Here is a 17037-nt window from a genome sequence, read left to right as displayed (position 1 = left end):
CACGATCAGGTGTCGTTTGGTCACCTCACTGACTTTTGCGGTTTTTTTGGGCTTTTTCGCCATTTGAGGAGGGCCTGCCTCCTTAGGCCCGCGTTGCCGCTTGCTCCCCGGTGCGTCCATAGAGGCGCTTTCGGTTGAGCGTTGCCTTTTGTTGGCAAGCGTCTCCTTCACCTTGTTGGCGAATCCGACAGTCGAACTCATATGGGGGAGTTTGGCGAAGTGAAGCCTTCCCTCAGCGATTTTCTCCTCAGCCCAGGTAAGCTTTGCCTTCTCCTCTGGGGATAGGGCGGCTTTTTTCTGGAGCCGATCCTGGATGCGGAGGGCAGCCTTGTACTGCGCCTTGGCCTTCATACCCTCGCTTGACCGCTTTGGCCCGTCCCTGGGTTGGGAGCCGGTGCCTGGTTTCGGTGAGTGGGGAAGCTGCACGCTCTCAAGGTCCGAGTCTGTATCGACTATGGCACGTGAGCGGCTCAACTTCCCCTGCGTAGTTTTTTCGGCAGTAGCGTTGCAACTGACATGACCTGCTCCCGTCACATCAGAGGTGTAACCGCTGGCGACACGCAGAGGGGATTGCTCCCCCCCGTGCCCGCCGGTGGTAGCGGTCACGCCTTCCACCGATGTTTGGGCTGACATCCCAGCCCTGGTTTCTTTCTTTAAACCCTCCAGAATGGTTTCTTTTTCAGGGGTACCACCCACTTGCGTTTTATGCCTTCCGCCAGGCACCTCCACCCATGGCTAACGGCTCACTTCCTTAGGCTTTTTAGGGCAGAAGGAGTTGAGCCGTGGCCTTAGCTAGACACTGTATTATCGCGGACGGGGAAAGCAGCAATGCATTACCCCTGTCCGGGCTAATATAGTGCCCATTGCCCAGCCGGCACCCTCGGGGAGGGTTCAGATGGAGGATTTTTGCCAGGCCTAGCAGGTTATTTATAGGAGTTGTTCTAAAGGCCCCGAGGGCTGCTCTTATAGCAGAGTTTTGAGTCGATTTAATGCAGTTTAAGATGGTGGTGGGAGCTTTCCCGTATATAGGTAGGCAGTAATCAATTTTTGAGATGAGGATAGAGTTTACAATTTGTATGAGGGAGGTTGTGTTGCAGTTGTATTTTCTTGAGGAGAGGTGTTTTATGATATTTAGGGGACGGGAGAGGGATGTTTTCAGGTTGGTAATGTGATGATTCCAACTGTATCGTTTGTTTATCGTAAGTCCTAGGATTTTTGTTTGATCAGTGGTTGGGATGTTGATGGAACCAGTGATGATGTTTGCTCTGCAACTTCTTTTCCGGCATATGTGGAGTAGTTGACATTTATCAATTGAAAGTGAAGAGCCTGAGTAAGAACACCATTCTCCGATTTGATGGAAAAGAGTTGAAAGGTTGACTTGTGGATTGTTGTTACGGTTATGTTGCAATATTAGATGAAAGTCGTCAGCGTAGGCTGTAAAATTAAGATTATTTGGAATGGAGATAATATTAGTTAGGGAGTTGTAGGCGATAACGGATATAGGGGATCCTTGAGGGATACCATTATCGATTGGGAAGCTTATAGAGAGAGATGTGCCGTTTTTAACTATAATTTTCCTGTTCGTCATGAAATTCCATACGTATTTTATAATTCGGGGACCAAGTTTCCATTTTTCAAGCTGGTGAATGAGAGAGTGAATGCCTATTTTGTCAAAAGCTTTTGCAAAGTCGAGAGAGATAATAGAGATGTGTTTTTTTAGAGACAATGATCTTGTTGCAAGGTGGTCTACATAAAGTAAACTGTCTAGAACTGATCTGCCACGCTTAAAACAATTGATTATAATGAATTAGTTTATTTGAAAGGACAAACCACCACAACCTATTTGCTACGACTTTGTCAAGGACTTTGGCTAAGCATGGGTTAAGGGAAATGGGACGGTAGGAGTTGGGGTTGGTTTTGGGCAGAGCTCGCAGGGTTGAGTCCCGATTCCCAAAAAGGTCTCAACATTAAGGTTACGTAACCGGTTAGCCGCGAAAAGACTCAACGAGACATCTGCCATGGGCCCTTTTTCTATTCTCTCTCGGTTGAAGCGGCGAGAGCGGGCTCGCGGTCTTAAGTGTGACCGGTCTCTTCGCGGAAAGTTCTCGCTGTTAATTTGTACATTTCGCGTAGCGTCAGTTGATTGTTTGCACAATTTCTTAATTTTTGACAACAATCATTTAAAAATGTAAATGATTAAATTAAATTAAATGATTAAAATAAATAACAAATGAAACAAAAAGAAAAAAACATTTAACACAAACTTGAGTTTATTTCTTTATTAATTTGTGTTTAAATTGTTTGTAGAATATATTTTTAATTTTTCGTAAAAATACGAGTGCTTCATCCCTCTCCCTCTCTCTCAGGCACTCTTTTCGACTCAGAAGCGAGCGAGTAGTTTCTATGCCGCTTCGTTTCCTGAAAGCTTTGTATTTGCGATTTCCCGTTACAGTTAACCGGAATCGCAAACAAAGCAAAGAAACGAGAACATCTGCGAGAGAGACCCTTTTCAGACTATTTGGTTGTTTCTCTCTCCGAAAGAATTCGAATGATCAAAACGGTTGACCGTTTTGTGCGAGCTCTGGTTTCGGGTTTATTGGGTTTAAGGATTGGTAACACAAGGCTGAGTTTATAGGATTGGGGGATGTGGGAATCAAGAATGTCGTTGAAGTGTTGTAAAATTCTAAATTTAAATGAGATGGGAGTGTTTTTAATCATGGAGTAAGAAATACGGTCTAGTCCTGGTGTGTGTCCCTTAAGTGAGTTAATGGCAGAGTTTAGTTCTATTAGATTTATGTTTTTTTCAATTTCTATGGCTGTTGGGGTTGGTGCATATGTATTGTGGGGAGTAATAAGCATTTTGTTAGTGCGGAATTCTGGGGAGAAGTTGGAGTCTTTTGCCTATTTTGACCATAGGTCTCCGAGTGTGTTACCTATCTCAGCTGGGTCTATTGTTGTTGTTAGTGATATGGGGTTGTGGATGCTGTGTATATGTTTAGTCGGATAGATACCGCAAAGTCGTTTAATGTTTGCCCACATCTTTGCAGGATCAGAGTTTGGCTGGATTTCGGAAGTGAAGTTTATAATAGAGGATTTTTTTAGCATCTCTAATTGACCTCCTGAATATGGCATTATCTCTTTTATATTCAATCATGTTTTCTGTATTGATATTGTTTCGAAGGTTTCTCCATTTGAGGTTTTTTAATTTTTTTAAGAGGGTTAGGTTTTGGTTCCACCAAGGAACTGTACGCGGGAGAGAGAATGTCGTGTTTTGTGGTATGGATAGGTGTGCACTTTGGATCAGTGTCTTTTTAATATAAGCTGCTTCTTTGTTTGTGTTGTTACTGGAACGTCTGAGTGGGGATAGTTTTGTAATGTGCTCTCTAAAGAGGTCCCAGTTTGCATTTTTTAGTTTGAATGACGGTTTGGATATGAATGTTGGGGGGGAAGGGTTTGGGAATATTGAGATTAGGATAGAGAAGTGGTCGCTTCCGTGTAGATCGTCTAGGATTTTCCAAGAGATCTCTGGGGATATGTTGGCTGTGGCAAGAGAGAGGTCAATATGAGTTAGTGTGTTGTGTAGTGTGTAGGGGATTTGTCATTTAGTACGGTATAGACTGTTCTGTCAATGAATTTAGCTATTGTGTTGCCTCTGGTATTGGCTCTAGGGGAGCCCCAATATGGATGCCAGCTGTTGAAGTCGCCAAGGACGATAGCATATGGGTAGATGGGCCTAAAACATTTTCAAGATTTTTTAGATTAAATTGTTTTGAAGGAGAGATGTATGCTGATATGAGATCTATTTTTGTTTTTGTTTGAATTGAGATTCCAACGGCTTCAAAGTCCGTGTTGAGAGTTTTTTGTGAGTGGGAGATAGAGTTATGTACTAGGAGGGCTGCTCCTCCGAAACTATTGGTGGTATTGCTGCAGTATAGGGAAAAGTTAATGAGGATTGGTAATGAAGTTAAATTGTTAAGGTGGGTTTCTTGAAGTGCTATGATTTGTGGGTGGTATTGATTAATGAGGATTTCTAATTCTGGGTAGTTGTTTCTATAACCTTTGATATTCCATTGGATAATTTTTAACATATTAAATTAAAGATAAATGAGTTGGATGTAGATTACGAAATGTCCATCTCCTCTGAATCGCTTGAAGTGTCAGGGTTTATGAGTGTTTTGAGTTTTTTTGCGTCTTTTTTTATGGAAGAAGTTATTCGTTTTGATATGTCTAGTGATAGTTTTTTGGTGGTTTTAGTTGGGGACTTCTTGGTTGTTTGTGGAGAATTGTTGTCGGTTAAGGTTTTCCTGGTGCTAGGATAAAGGTCCGCATATGATGTGGGTGCTGGTCTGGAAGTGGATAGATCATGATTGGAGTTACCGCGTCCGGGTCCTTTGAGTAGATGAGGTCCTGTTGTATTGTTAGATTTTTGAAGATTTGAATGCTCTTAGTGCGTTTGTCCGGGTCCTTTGAGTTGTTGAGGTCCTGTTGAATTGTTGAGTTTTTCAAGATTAGATTGCTCATGGATTGAGAGTCTGGGTTCTTTGGGTTGTTGAGGTCCTGTAGAAATGTTGGATTGTTGGGTATTTGAATTCTTGGCGATAGAAGAGTATAATTGTGGAGTTTCCTTGGAGAATCGTGCATTGAGGATTGTATTTGCCGTTTTGTTGTCACATCTGTTCTTAGTTTTAATGGCTTGGAGTTCTTGTTGTTTGAGGAATACAGGACATTTCTTGCTGGTGGAGTTGTGAGGGTTTGCCAGTTGTTCAATGTTGCAGTTAATGCATTTTTGGGGTCTATTGCATTTGATGTTGGAGGTCGGGTCGATATGGTGTTCTTCTCCGCAGTTGTAGCAAATTTTATTATTTTTACAGAATTTGTGGAGATGGCCGTATGTGAAACAATTGTTGCATCGCATGGGTATTGGGATATAAACTCTGACGGAAGTCCGCTGGTAGCCGATCATTATGTATTCGGAAAGATTGTGTGTGTTGAATGTAATAATTAAGAGGCCAGTTTCCTTTAGTGCGCCGTTGTCTCTTTTAAGAATTTTACGAACTTCTGTTACTTTTTGGTTTGCTAGTTCTTGCACAATAACGCTTTCTTCTAATCCTCTTAGATCATTCGAGTAAATAACTCATTTAGATGAGTTTAGAGAGTTATGTACAGACATTAACGTTTAATGTTGGGAGCAAATGCTTTAAGTTTCATTAGTTTACAAGCTTGAACAGCAGTTTTAGTTTTAACTAACAGAGTGCCATTACGAAGAGTCTTGCGTTCTTCTATTTCACCACCACACGTAAAGTCGATTTGTTTTTTAACAAGGAATGGATTGATGTTACTCAGGTCAAGTCCGGGGTCTGTTCTGGAGATGGTTAGATACTTTGGTCCGGGAGATGTTAGTATTTGGTCTGTTATGGCTCTTAGTGGGCCACGGTCAGGGGGGTCCCCCATCACTACGTTGCAATGCTGATCTTCTTTTTTATTTTAATTTGAACTTGATATTAGTAATGAACGGTAAGGATGAAAAGGGTAAATTTTTGTAGAAAAATAAAATTTATATATTTTTCAAAGAGCGAATGAATTTTTTTTTTTTTTTTTTTTGAGAAAAAAATTTAGTGCACGACTAGTTCGTATGACAGAAAATTCGAGACTGATATAAAAGTTGTATATTAATACAATACATTCATAAAATGCCTATACTTATTATGTTTACAGTTTGATAGTTACAGCTTTACATTCCCAGTTATATATTTTCTCTACATTTACCAATCGCTTCCATGGCAGCTATATGATATAGTTGTCCGATTTTCATAAAATAAAACTCATATCTCAGAGTAGATGAAAATACGTTGAAAAACAACGAAGGTTTAATTTTTTTGTATTCATTTCCCAATCGTTCCTATGGCAGCTACAAGATATAGTCGTCCGATTTTTATAAAATTAAAACCGAAACATAAATTAGCCATATCTCAAAAATGGTGGTATAGTCGTCCGATCCGGCCCGTTCCGACATATATAGCAGTGAGAGTATATAGAAGACTATATGCAAAGTTTTATTCAGATAGCTTTAAAACTGAGGGACTAGTTTGCGTAGAAACAGACAGATGGACAGACGGACATGGCTAGATCGACTCGGTTGTTGATGCTGATCAAGAATATATATACTTTATAGGGTCGGAAAGGTCTCCTTCACTGCGTTGCAAACTTCTGACTGAAATTATAATACCCTGCAAGGGTATAAAAATGTTACTTGTTTTCCCTCTGAAGGGCAGTCAGTCGGAAAGAGGATCAGAGCAACCAAATTTTCCTACCCTCATTCCACCTACATTAGATAGAGCGCGTGCGACGACATGCTCAATTAGGGATGGGGTGAAAGGACACACTTGTAACGGTTTCTCTACCAGTACAAATTTGTATCACCCTAAATAGTGCCCACGATTACAGTCCACTGCTAAATGTGTGGAATTGCAAGTCGCCATGTTGTAGATGACATTCTAGAATTCTTAAATAATAAACGAATATAATAATGATAACCGAAGCCGTTTAATTTTCCCACAAAATTAAAATAAGGTTTGGCTAAGTTTTTCCCATATGGGGGAAGGGTCCCCTCAGACAATGCCGAGTAGTAGTTTCTCCAAATGTTGCCATCAACCTCATTGCACTGTGTTCCCATTCTAAGCTCTCCAAAAATACTTCTACATCACTTCACTTTGCTAAAATAACTAACATGTCTTAGTACTAATTTACAAGGAAAACCAATTATTATCGCTCGTCACGGTTAAAGTCCCGCCAAATTAAGTTTTATTTCAGCTTTTAGGGACGTCCCTGTTTTAATCAAAATTAATACGTCATTTTTTTTGCGCACGTTACAATTTGCTTATCGGGCTATGAGAACTCTGTTGCGAGTTATCTAAAATGTCCTTCATTTCAAGGAAAGACTGTTCAAGAGTCTTCGTAAAAACCAAAAGATCGGTCACCTTACAGTGACTCCAAGCGGATATAGCTAATATTATGTCATTGTCGCGAGGATTATAGCAACACGCATATCCATCGTCAACAGCTGGTCCATACCCCATGAATGCATCATATTTCGTAGCGACCTGTGAGGTTGACATGCGAAAATGACTCGATTTGACAAACCCCGGCGATGAAAAAAACTTTGGGATAGGCAGATTATTTTCCATAGCCATCACCTTTAGTCCGAGTAGGTGGCGATCGACGCCTTTGCCTTGCAGTGCTAGCTTTGCATACATCTGGTGACTCATTACTGCCGCACGAAGTTTCTCAGCGCGTTCCTCATCCGTGGCTTCCGAATTATTTTGCATAGCCCGACAGAAGGATATTGACTCATTAGAACAAGACCGAATAGTTTCAGTCCGACCTCCTTCAAATATACGCAAATGTGCTGACTCATATTGCGCAGCTGGCTCCAAGTGCATTCTGCAAATAAATATTAATATACAACATGAAAGGAATGAAATTAAATACAGTTAATAAACGAGGTTACTTAAAGAAAGCCAACTGCAACGCTATCTGAATAAAACTATCTGGACCCAGGCGCTGCTTTTTTATAAAATCTTTTCCAAATTTATCGAACTTGATAACTTTTATCTGAAGTGATTTGGCCAGCTCATCAAGATTTTGTTGCGCAATATTCAGCCACTGTCCAATGCGATCATTTGGTTTACAAAATTGTATTTTATCGGTAGGAATCACGTCTTTGGAACCGCATTCTCCGAAATTAGGATCCTCCTTCCTAAGACAAAAATGTATAATGTAAATGCTAACCTAAAATAACCAAGCTTATCGAATTACATACAACTTTTTCATTACATAGTCCATCATCATTGCAATAGGCTGGCCCTCTGCAGGAGAATGCTCGTAAGTGAATCCAACATTACCATTTGGATTAACAACCAATTGAATTGTCTTGTCCATCCACCTGTTGCCACTGTTGATTTGGCTACCACTTCCATGAATCAATGAGGATATTAGCTCGTCGTCCTCTTCACCTTTCTTCAAAGTGGTACATTGGTCGAGTGACACAGTAAACAACGCACCTTGGATGGTTTTTAGGCCATCTCTGTTGACATGTATATCGGACAAGTATTTATAGGCATCGGCCCAGTTGTCCCTTGAGTCCGTGGTCAGAATTCCATAGGCAACACCAACTGTCGTCTCAGTTTTCAAGATCTTTTCCAATTGAAATGCCAGGGCCGAAGCAGCAATCAGTTTTCCCTCTTTATCGTATATCTGCATTTTGTAGAACTGCAATGGAAATATTTAAAGCAAAATATGTATTTGTTATTTGTTTCGTTTAAAGGTAAAATAAATAAATTGCCTATTTTCATTTACTTATTCACAAAAATGAATGCGGTTTCAATAACGGGTTCGCAATTTGTAAACCCTTTCAGGGTACATATTATAATTTTAGTCAAAAGTTTGCAACACAACGAAGGAGACGTTTCCGACCCTATAAAGTATATATATTCTTGATCAGCGTCAACAGCCGAGTCAATCTAGCCATGTCCGTCTGTCCGTTACTAAGCAAACTAGTCTGTCAGTTTTAAAGCTATCTGAATGAAACTTAGCTTAGAGTCTTCTGACTACGCTCACTGCTATAAATGTCGGAACTAGCCGCCCTAGAAACGATCGGGGAAGTAATAAAAAAATATAACTTAGTAGTTTTTCAACGTATTTTCATCAACTGAAAAATTTTTTTATATTTATTTATTATTTTAGAATTTTGGCTTTCATTTTCTGAAAATCGAACAACTGTATCATATAGCTGCCTTAGGAACAATCAGTAGATCAGTAGAGAAAAAAAAATGTAAGCTGCGAGTGTAAAACTGTAACTGTCAAACCGTAAATATAATAAGTATAAGTAAATGTAATGAAACTTGAGATTATTTTGTTTTTTTTTATTACATATTTTAAATCTGTCGGTAGATATGAGACCTAAGAAAATCAGCATAAGCAAAAGTTTGATGATCTATAATTGTATTATATTTCTTTTCTTTGTTTGTTTTTTTTTTTTAATTGAGCGCAATGAATATATTCAATTGCAAACTGCATGGCTATACAATCTTCGGCGTCCCAAACTTACTCACCTTTTTTTGTTAGAAATTTTATTTTGGTATACTTTAAACTATGTCATATATCATATATATATATATATATGTCGTAGATTCGTAAATCTAACTACGCTAAATTCGAATGTAACCAAAATAATGAGCCCCATGTAGAATAAAGAAGTGTGTAATATTCTGATGAGTTGAGTGAGCATCATTTGAGTGTAACTCAAGTGAGCATGGCGCCTGGGGTGTTCAGCTGAGTAGTGTGCTGTGAAAGCATGGTGAGATAATTGACTGGTGTGGTGAGATAGGAAAAGAGACCTATGACAGGTGAATGGCAATGGAGGTGAACGGCTATTCACTTCAGAACGGACAAGGAACACACCCAGGCGACTTGCTGTGCGAAACTCAGAAAAACTGCTGAATCATGGAAGATGAACCGATGTCTCTAACACCACCTCCTAGGTCTCCGACATCAGAAGTGGGATCGACCGTGCCACAAAGCCTGTCGAACGACCAATTGCGTGCCGTATTGGAAGCGCAAAACAAAAATTTCATGGACTTACTCAAATCCATGCAAACCAACAAAATGGCGACGCAACCCAACAACAAAGTGACGCTACCAAAGTTTTGCCCTGGCAACGCGAATGCAGACGCGGCTGCTTGGTGCAAAACCGTTGATATCATCATGGCGGAGAACATGCTTGAGGGAAGCGCTCTCGTTATGGCGCTGAGCAACTCGTTAGAAGGAGGAGCATCCCAATGGCTGTCTCATATCTGCTACACTGGAATAAAGTGGCCAGAGTTCCGTGAATTGTTTCTTCAGCAATATGAAGGTGTAGAGACCCCAGCCGCGTCCTTATTGAACATGTTTAGCAGTGGACCAAAGCTAAACGAATGTGTCTCTGTGTATGCCAGTAGACAAGTAACATCGCTGCAATCGAAATGGAAGAACATGAGCAACGAAGAAATTGCGGTATCTGTCGTGCTGGCACACACCGCGCAAATAGACAAACGACTGCAGCATTTATTATTCACCACGAATATTAAAACTCGCACTGAACTGGAGCAACAATTGCGCGCCTATTCCTTTGGAAAGCGCAGTGATGGCAACACACCAGACCACACTGGTGGCCCAGAGCGGAAGAAGCAGCGATCGTCGTGGCAAGGGAAGTGCCACTATTGTGGCAAATCTGGCCATAAGGTGGCGGACTGCCGCATCAAAAATTCTGGAAGCGGAAGTGACTCAAAAAGTAACTTGACTCGCAGCAGCACCATACCGAAGAGGGACATGTCGGTTGTAACCTGCTTCAAGTGTGGCCAGCCGGGCCATATTGCAAGCAAATGTACAGTCACATCATCGTCAACCAAGGGCAACACATACGAGAAGCGAGTGGATGCGTGCACCGTAGTCGATCCGAAGGGGACCCTATACCAGCACGGTGAGCCCGTTTCATACTTTTTTGATTCAGGAGCCGAATGTTCCTTATTAAAAGAAAAATTAGCTGATAAGTTCACGGGCAAGAGGCTAAATAATACTGTACATATAAGTGGCATAGGTCATGGTTCTGTGATTAGTACAGTTCAAATTCTTTCTACTGTAACAATAGGTGAATTTTCCATCGAGATTTTGTTTCACGTTGTTATGGACAAATATTTAAAGTATGATGTGCTGATTGGCCGTGAAATTCTAGGTCAGGACTTTGGTGTAACCATAGATGCTAATAAGTTTGTTTTACAGAGGATCAGGACTGTCAACACCGTGTCGAGCATTGCTGAATTGAATCTCATGGATACAGTAAATGGAGTTGTAAATTTAAGTCAGTCAGACCGAGTTGTACTAGCGGAAATATTAAAGTCGCATGCATCAGCGTTTATAAATGGCATACCTAATCGTCGAGTCACTACGGGTGAATTAGAAATCCGTCTGATTGACGCCTGTAAAACGGTAATGAGGCGTCCGTATAGATTGAGCGTGGAAGAAAAATTACTAGTAAGGGACAAAATACAAGAACTCTTAGCTTGCGGAGTTATACGGCCAAGCTGCTCCCCTTTTGCGAGTCCGATGTTGCTAGTTAAAAAGAAGGATGGTAGTGATCGTTTTTGTATAGATTATCGAGAGTTAAATACTAACACCGTCGCAGATAAATTCCCTTTGCCCCTAATATCAGACCAAATCGATAGATTGCGCGGTGGCAAGTATTTCTCCTGTCTTGACATGGCAAGCGGTTTCTATCAGATACCAATACATCCCGACTCGATTGAGCGCACGGCATTTATTACAACAGAAGGTCAATACGAATTCGTAGCCATGCCCTTTGGCTTGAAGAATGCATCGTCAGTGTTTCAGCGATCTATAATGCGAGCATTGGGTGAAGTGGCATATTCGTATGCGATTGTTTACATTGACGATGTCCTAATTGTTGCTACTACAAAAGAGGAGGCTTTTACGAGACTTCAGGAGGTGTTGCAAAGACTGACTAGTGCTGGGTTTTCTTACAATATAGGCAAGTGCTCCTTTCTACAATCAAGTGTTGAGTACTTAGGGTATAAAATTGAGAATGGTGAAATAAGACCAAACTCGCGGAAGATTCAGGCATTGGCCGCATTGCCACCACCACAAACTGTTACTCAACTGAGACAATTTATTGGCTTGTCATCTTATTTTCGACAATTCGTCCCCCGATTTTCCGAACTAATGAAACCTTTGTACTTGCTAACGTCGAAAAACAGCAAATTTGAGTGGCGCGATAAGCACGAGCAGGTGCGTCAAGAAATAATATCCGTGCTAGTTGGTGATTCCGTTCTCATTATTTATGACCCGCAGCTTCCAGTCGAACTTCACACTGACGCTAGTGCAGACGGCTATGGTGCCATATTGATGCACAAGATTAACGGTAAACCGAGAGTCATAGAGTATTTTAGCAAGTGCACAACCGGAGCAGAGGCCAGATACCATTCATACGAACTGGAAACACTGGCTGTGTATAATGCAGTCAAGCATTTTCGCCATTACTTACATGGCCGCCCATTTGTGGTGTTCACAGACTGCAACTCACTCAAAGCTAGTCGACATAAAAAAGATTTAACGCCGAGGGTTCATCGTTGGTGGGCATATTTACAGTCCTTTGAGTTTGAGGTTGAATATAGGAAGGGAAATAGCATGGCACATGTTGATTTTTTTTCCCGAAATCCACTACCGGATAATAAGGCCACCAATTTCACTAAAGTAGCCGAGGTGCGCGTAGAACTAGCAGACATCACAGATAACTGGTTACTCGCAGAGCAGCATCGAGATTCGGAAACTTCAGAATTAATAACAAAGTTGCAAAATAACGAACTGAATCATGAAGACGCGAAAACGTATGAATTGCGATCTGGCATGTTGTATAGGAAGATACAAAGAAATGGACGAAATCGATGTCTTCCGGTGATACCGCGAGCATTTAGATGGTCAGTAATCAATCACGTTCATGAGGCCATAATGCACTTAGGCTGGGAGAAAACCTTGGACAAGGTATATACACAGTATTGGTTTTCGAATATGTCCAAATACGTGAGAAAGTTTGTTGAGAATTGCATTACATGCAAACTTTCAAAATCAACTTCGGGCAAGGCCCAAATAGAACTCCATCCCATACCAAAAGTCTGTATACCATGGCATACAGTGCATATGGATATAAGTGGCAAGTTGAGTGGTAAAAGTGACATAAAAGAGTATGTAATAGTGCAAATCGATGCCTTCACAAAATATGTTCATTTTCATCACACACTTAGCCTTGACACAAATAGCTGCATTGAGGCACTAAAGTCTACCATATGCATGTTTGGAGTACCTAGTCGTGTGATTGCCGACCAAGGCCGTAGCTTTGCTAGTAATGACTTTAAGCAGTTTTGTTCATCACTAAAAATCGATTTACACCTGATAGCATCAGGTGCTAGCCGCGCGAATGGTCAGGTAGAGCGCGTCATGAGTACAATGAAAGCAATGTTGACAGCGGTAGAGACGAGTGAGAGGTCTTGGCAAGAAGCTTTAAAAGAGGTGCAGTTGGCCATGAATTGCACAGCCAATAGAGTAACAAAAATTAGTCCATTAGAATTATTGATTGGCAAAGAGGCCAGGCCTATGGGGATGATGCCGTTGGTGGAGGAGGAAGAAATTGATACTGAATGTAGTAGAGAGAGAGCCTTGCAAAATATAGAAAAAAATGCCGAATATGAAAAACAACGATTTGATAAAAATAAAGCTAAGATTGTTAGTTATAAGGTGGGCGACCATGTCTTGCTCAAAAACGAAGAACGGAACCAAACAAAGCTGGATCCGAAGTTTAAAGGACCCTTTGTGATAATAGAAAAGCTTGATGGTGACCGGTATGTCTTAAAATCTCTGTCAAGTAAGCGAATTTATAAGTATGCCCACGAGCAGTTGCGAGCGATGCCTGCAGAGGTGGATGTAGATGAATGTGATGCCTGTTGAGGTGGATGAAGATCAATACGAGAGATCGCCGGCTGAGGCACTCGTAAGTTGAATGTTGATAGGCTGCAGCCGCACCATGTAGTTGCTGCGCAGAAACTACATGGCGGGGGCTAAGAGGGTCCAGAGAGAGAGACCGTGACGCGAAAAGTGCGTGTGAGCGTTGCCGGGTGTGCAGCAAGAGCCTGAGAGTACCAATTGACGAGATGTTGAGTAAGAGTCATGGTACGAGAAGAGAATGAAAGCAAAGAGAGACAACAAAAAAAAAATAAAGAAATTTGAGCAAGGCACGGGACGCTAAAATAATTAAATTAATTAAACAATTTTATAATTTTGATATTACTGATTTGAAATACAATGTTTGATAGGAAAGTAATGTTTATTTGATAAGAAACAAACGAATAAAATGAAGTGTTAAGTTTAGACCAAATGGAGAAACAAATGAGAACTAATTAAAATTACTGTCATGTCTAGAGTAATTAGAAGACACGACACGCGAGGACGCGTGAAATGTCAGGAAGGCCGTGTCGTAGATTCGTAAATCTAACTACGCTAAATTCGAATGTAACCAAAATAATGAGCCCCATGTAGAATAAAGAAGTGTGTAATATTCTGATGAGTTGAGTGAGCATCATTTGAGTGTAACTCAAGTGAGCATGGCGCCTGGGGTGTTCAGCTGAGTAGTGTGCTGTGAAAGCATGGTGAGATAATTGACTGGTGTGGTGAGATAGGAAAAGAGACCTATGACAGGTGAATGGCAATGGAGGTGAACGGCTATTCACTTCAGAACGGACAAGGAACACACCCAGGCGACTTGCTGTGCGAAACTCAGAAAAACTGCTGAATCATGGAAGATGAACCGATGTCTCTAACACCACCTCCTAGGTCTCCGACATATATAATATGTGTTGAATTTTACTTACATGATTCTTATATATTACGACCACATAATTGGAGCATGGATTATATACTATTTCATCTGTACCCCGCCGTGGTATCCGACATGTACCGAATACTTTACCAAACTGGCTATTGTCCAACTCATTATTGCCCATTTTGACAATTGGAATCTGATGGGCTTTTACCATGTCATTGAACTCACCCAAGCCAAAAATAACTTTAGACGTGTAGGCGAGAAAATCATGTTCATCCTTAAAGACTTGTCGAGGAAAGGTCATGCCGGGACTAACAAACACGGTAACTGGAGATCGGTATTGCAAATATGCAGCTTTTAGCCATCGGTCTGCTAACCAGTTTTTTTCTTTGCTACCAACGTCCTCCAAGAGTTTCTGTAGACTACTGCCCTCTCCATTTAGGAACTCTTCAGTGATTTTCATTTGCCGCTTCATTTCCGTAGGTGTTAGCAGAGGTTCAACAGTACTCATAAATCGACTTAGGGTTTCTTTAAGCGGCAATACATGGTAAGGCAAAAGATTTAACTGCTTCGGATCCGACAACGATTCCTTGGTGCTGCTATATCTAGCTGGAAGCAGTTGTTTCGTTCGCTGAAGAAGCGATGTTTTCGTCTGTAAGCCGGTTGGAATTGTGAAGATTATTGGGCTCTGGGGAGTTAAACGTGCACTAAAGACACTTGCCATATTTAATAAAGCCATTCCATATTTGGGGATCCTCATATCGGCGCCAAAAAATTCTTAAGGAAATGCTGCGAGATAATGAAATTTACCGAGGAAAAGATTATTCTTTATATGTACATATGTGTGAAAATATGAAAATTTAAATGTCCATAACTTCTTATACTTCATTACTTCATTAATTTCTAAAAAATGAGATTTGAACCTAAGATTACTATATGATTGATTGCGTGTTTGGAATTGAAAAAATAAACACATTTTGTTTTCTGTTCTTTGATTGAAATGTGGACTCTGTCTCTGTTGCATATCGAAAGTTCTAAACTTATAAAATATTTAATAGTTGCAAATCTTTTGGGCATATGTAAATATTCCAGGTGCACCAAGTCCTTCTCCGATTTGTGGCAGATCCGTGTTCTGTGGATAAATTTGAAACCAATTTGTTTTTTTCTAGCGTATTTTTCAGTTTTCCTTGAGGGTGTGGATTTCCGTCTCCGCAGTCGGATTACGATTCTCGATCTGCGCAAAGTATGCATGGAGCGCCAGGAATTTACGGCCGTAGGCAGAGGCCAGAAGGCTCAGGAGTCGTCATCTTGAAAGTGCGCATGCACATTGGTATCTGAGAAGATACAGCATTCTCCCAGACGCAGTGCCCGGCTGAATGACGGGAGAGCCACCCCCGTCAACAAAAAGACAGCGGCGGCCATTCCTACCCGGCCACTACGGTGACTACAATAACTTTCCAAACCAGAAGTAGTGCGATCACAGCTGCGCGTTCAGCTCCGGAGATGAACCAGACTATCACGCTGGGCCTCCTGACGAGGATCGCAGCAGTTGGAGGAGGAGCTGCCATAGGTTAAAGTCCTGGAAAGGGGACCGACAATTGCGAGCCTATCGTGCAGCCCAAGCGCAGTTGACGCGAACAGTGGAGCGTCGGGGCGGCCGCCATCTTAGATCGGACCGCCATTAACCACAAATAACGGAGAGGGCCCACATAACGGGGTCGGGCCAGCCTCCTATATCTGCTGCCGCCATCTTGGAGTGGACCGCCATTGCTAACGACTAGAAACCATTTTGTGGAGCCACTGTGTGCAACAAGTACTGCGCAGACAGCGCATGGATTCCACAACGTGGCAACAACATCGCCTCGATTACGCCGAATAGAATCCAAGGAGCATATGGGCCCTCTGCCTGTATTTGGAGGAAAGTCCGAGGAGTGGCCGATCTTCATATGTGCGTTCACCGAGACGACCCGAGCATACAATTGCACGGATCTGGAGAACAACCAGAGGCTGTAGAAGGCGCTGAAGGGAGACGCTCGCAAGATAGTGAAATCGCAACTGATGCATTCAGGGAATGTCAGCGCCGTGATGGAGCAGCTGCGTTTTAGGATTGGCCGACCGGAGCAGCTTATACGCAGCCAGCTGAACATCGTGCGAGATCGTTCCCTTCGCAACCCGAGAGAGTAATCTCACCCAACCCTCATGGAGGAGCATGTGGCCAAGCTTTTTACGAGCAAGCAAGTGGACTGGGCCAGCATGCTGGGACGATTGTGCCCTTTCCCAGTGTAGTGAACTTCAGCGTGTGGCTACAGGAGTACGCAAACGTCGTGTGTACGATTTTCGACGTCTAGGGAAAGAAGCCGAGGCGTCGAGTGCTACATGCCAGCATCGACCAAGGGGGATGCGATGAGCCGCATCGATGTTGTTACGAACAGCCGAGAGTTTATTGGAGCTTCGCCACCGAGCAGGTGGAGCATGGTGAAGAGGAATCGACTTTGCTTCGCCCTGAAGATAAATGGATATGGGAAGCCAACTTGCCACGTACTGAGACACGTCTACGCCGTAGGTAGCCAAGGTTGGCTGCAGCAAAGCGCTGGACAAAGGGTCGGAGTCTGCGG

The 17037-nt window shown here is 41.9% G+C and overlaps 1 protein-coding gene across 3 annotated transcripts; it reads right to left on the bottom strand.

Moving 5' to 3' along the window:
* Positions 1-6759: 6759 nt before the first annotated feature.
* On the bottom strand, positions 6760-15324 carry LOC108072180 (carnitine O-acetyltransferase-like). Of its 3 annotated transcripts, XM_070283984.1 has the most exons (6): positions 15144-15324; positions 14472-15074; positions 7820-8268; positions 7508-7756; positions 7194-7440; positions 6760-7100 (listed from the first exon to the last, which is right to left on the bottom strand). In XM_070283984.1, the coding sequence occupies exons 1-6, from the start codon at positions 15180-15182 to the stop codon at positions 6867-6869; spliced, it is 1821 nt and encodes a 606-aa protein (XP_070140085.1). In that variant the 5' UTR covers positions 15183-15324; the 3' UTR covers positions 6760-6866. The 3 variants fall into 3 exon arrangements, with proteins under 3 accessions (XP_070140085.1, XP_041633035.1, XP_041633036.1); XM_041777101.2 differs by having other exon boundaries at positions 6760-7440; XM_041777102.2 differs by lacking the exon at positions 15144-15324 and having other exon boundaries at positions 6760-7440; positions 14651-14790.
* Between the last annotated feature and the right edge of the window lie 1713 nt (positions 15325-17037).

Source organism: Drosophila kikkawai, chromosome 2R, assembly GCF_030179895.1.
Source record: "Drosophila kikkawai strain 14028-0561.14 chromosome 2R, DkikHiC1v2, whole genome shotgun sequence".
NCBI classification, from domain to species: domain Eukaryota; kingdom Metazoa; phylum Arthropoda; class Insecta; order Diptera; family Drosophilidae; genus Drosophila; species Drosophila kikkawai.
This window is presented reverse-complemented; position numbering and strand designations above follow the sequence as displayed.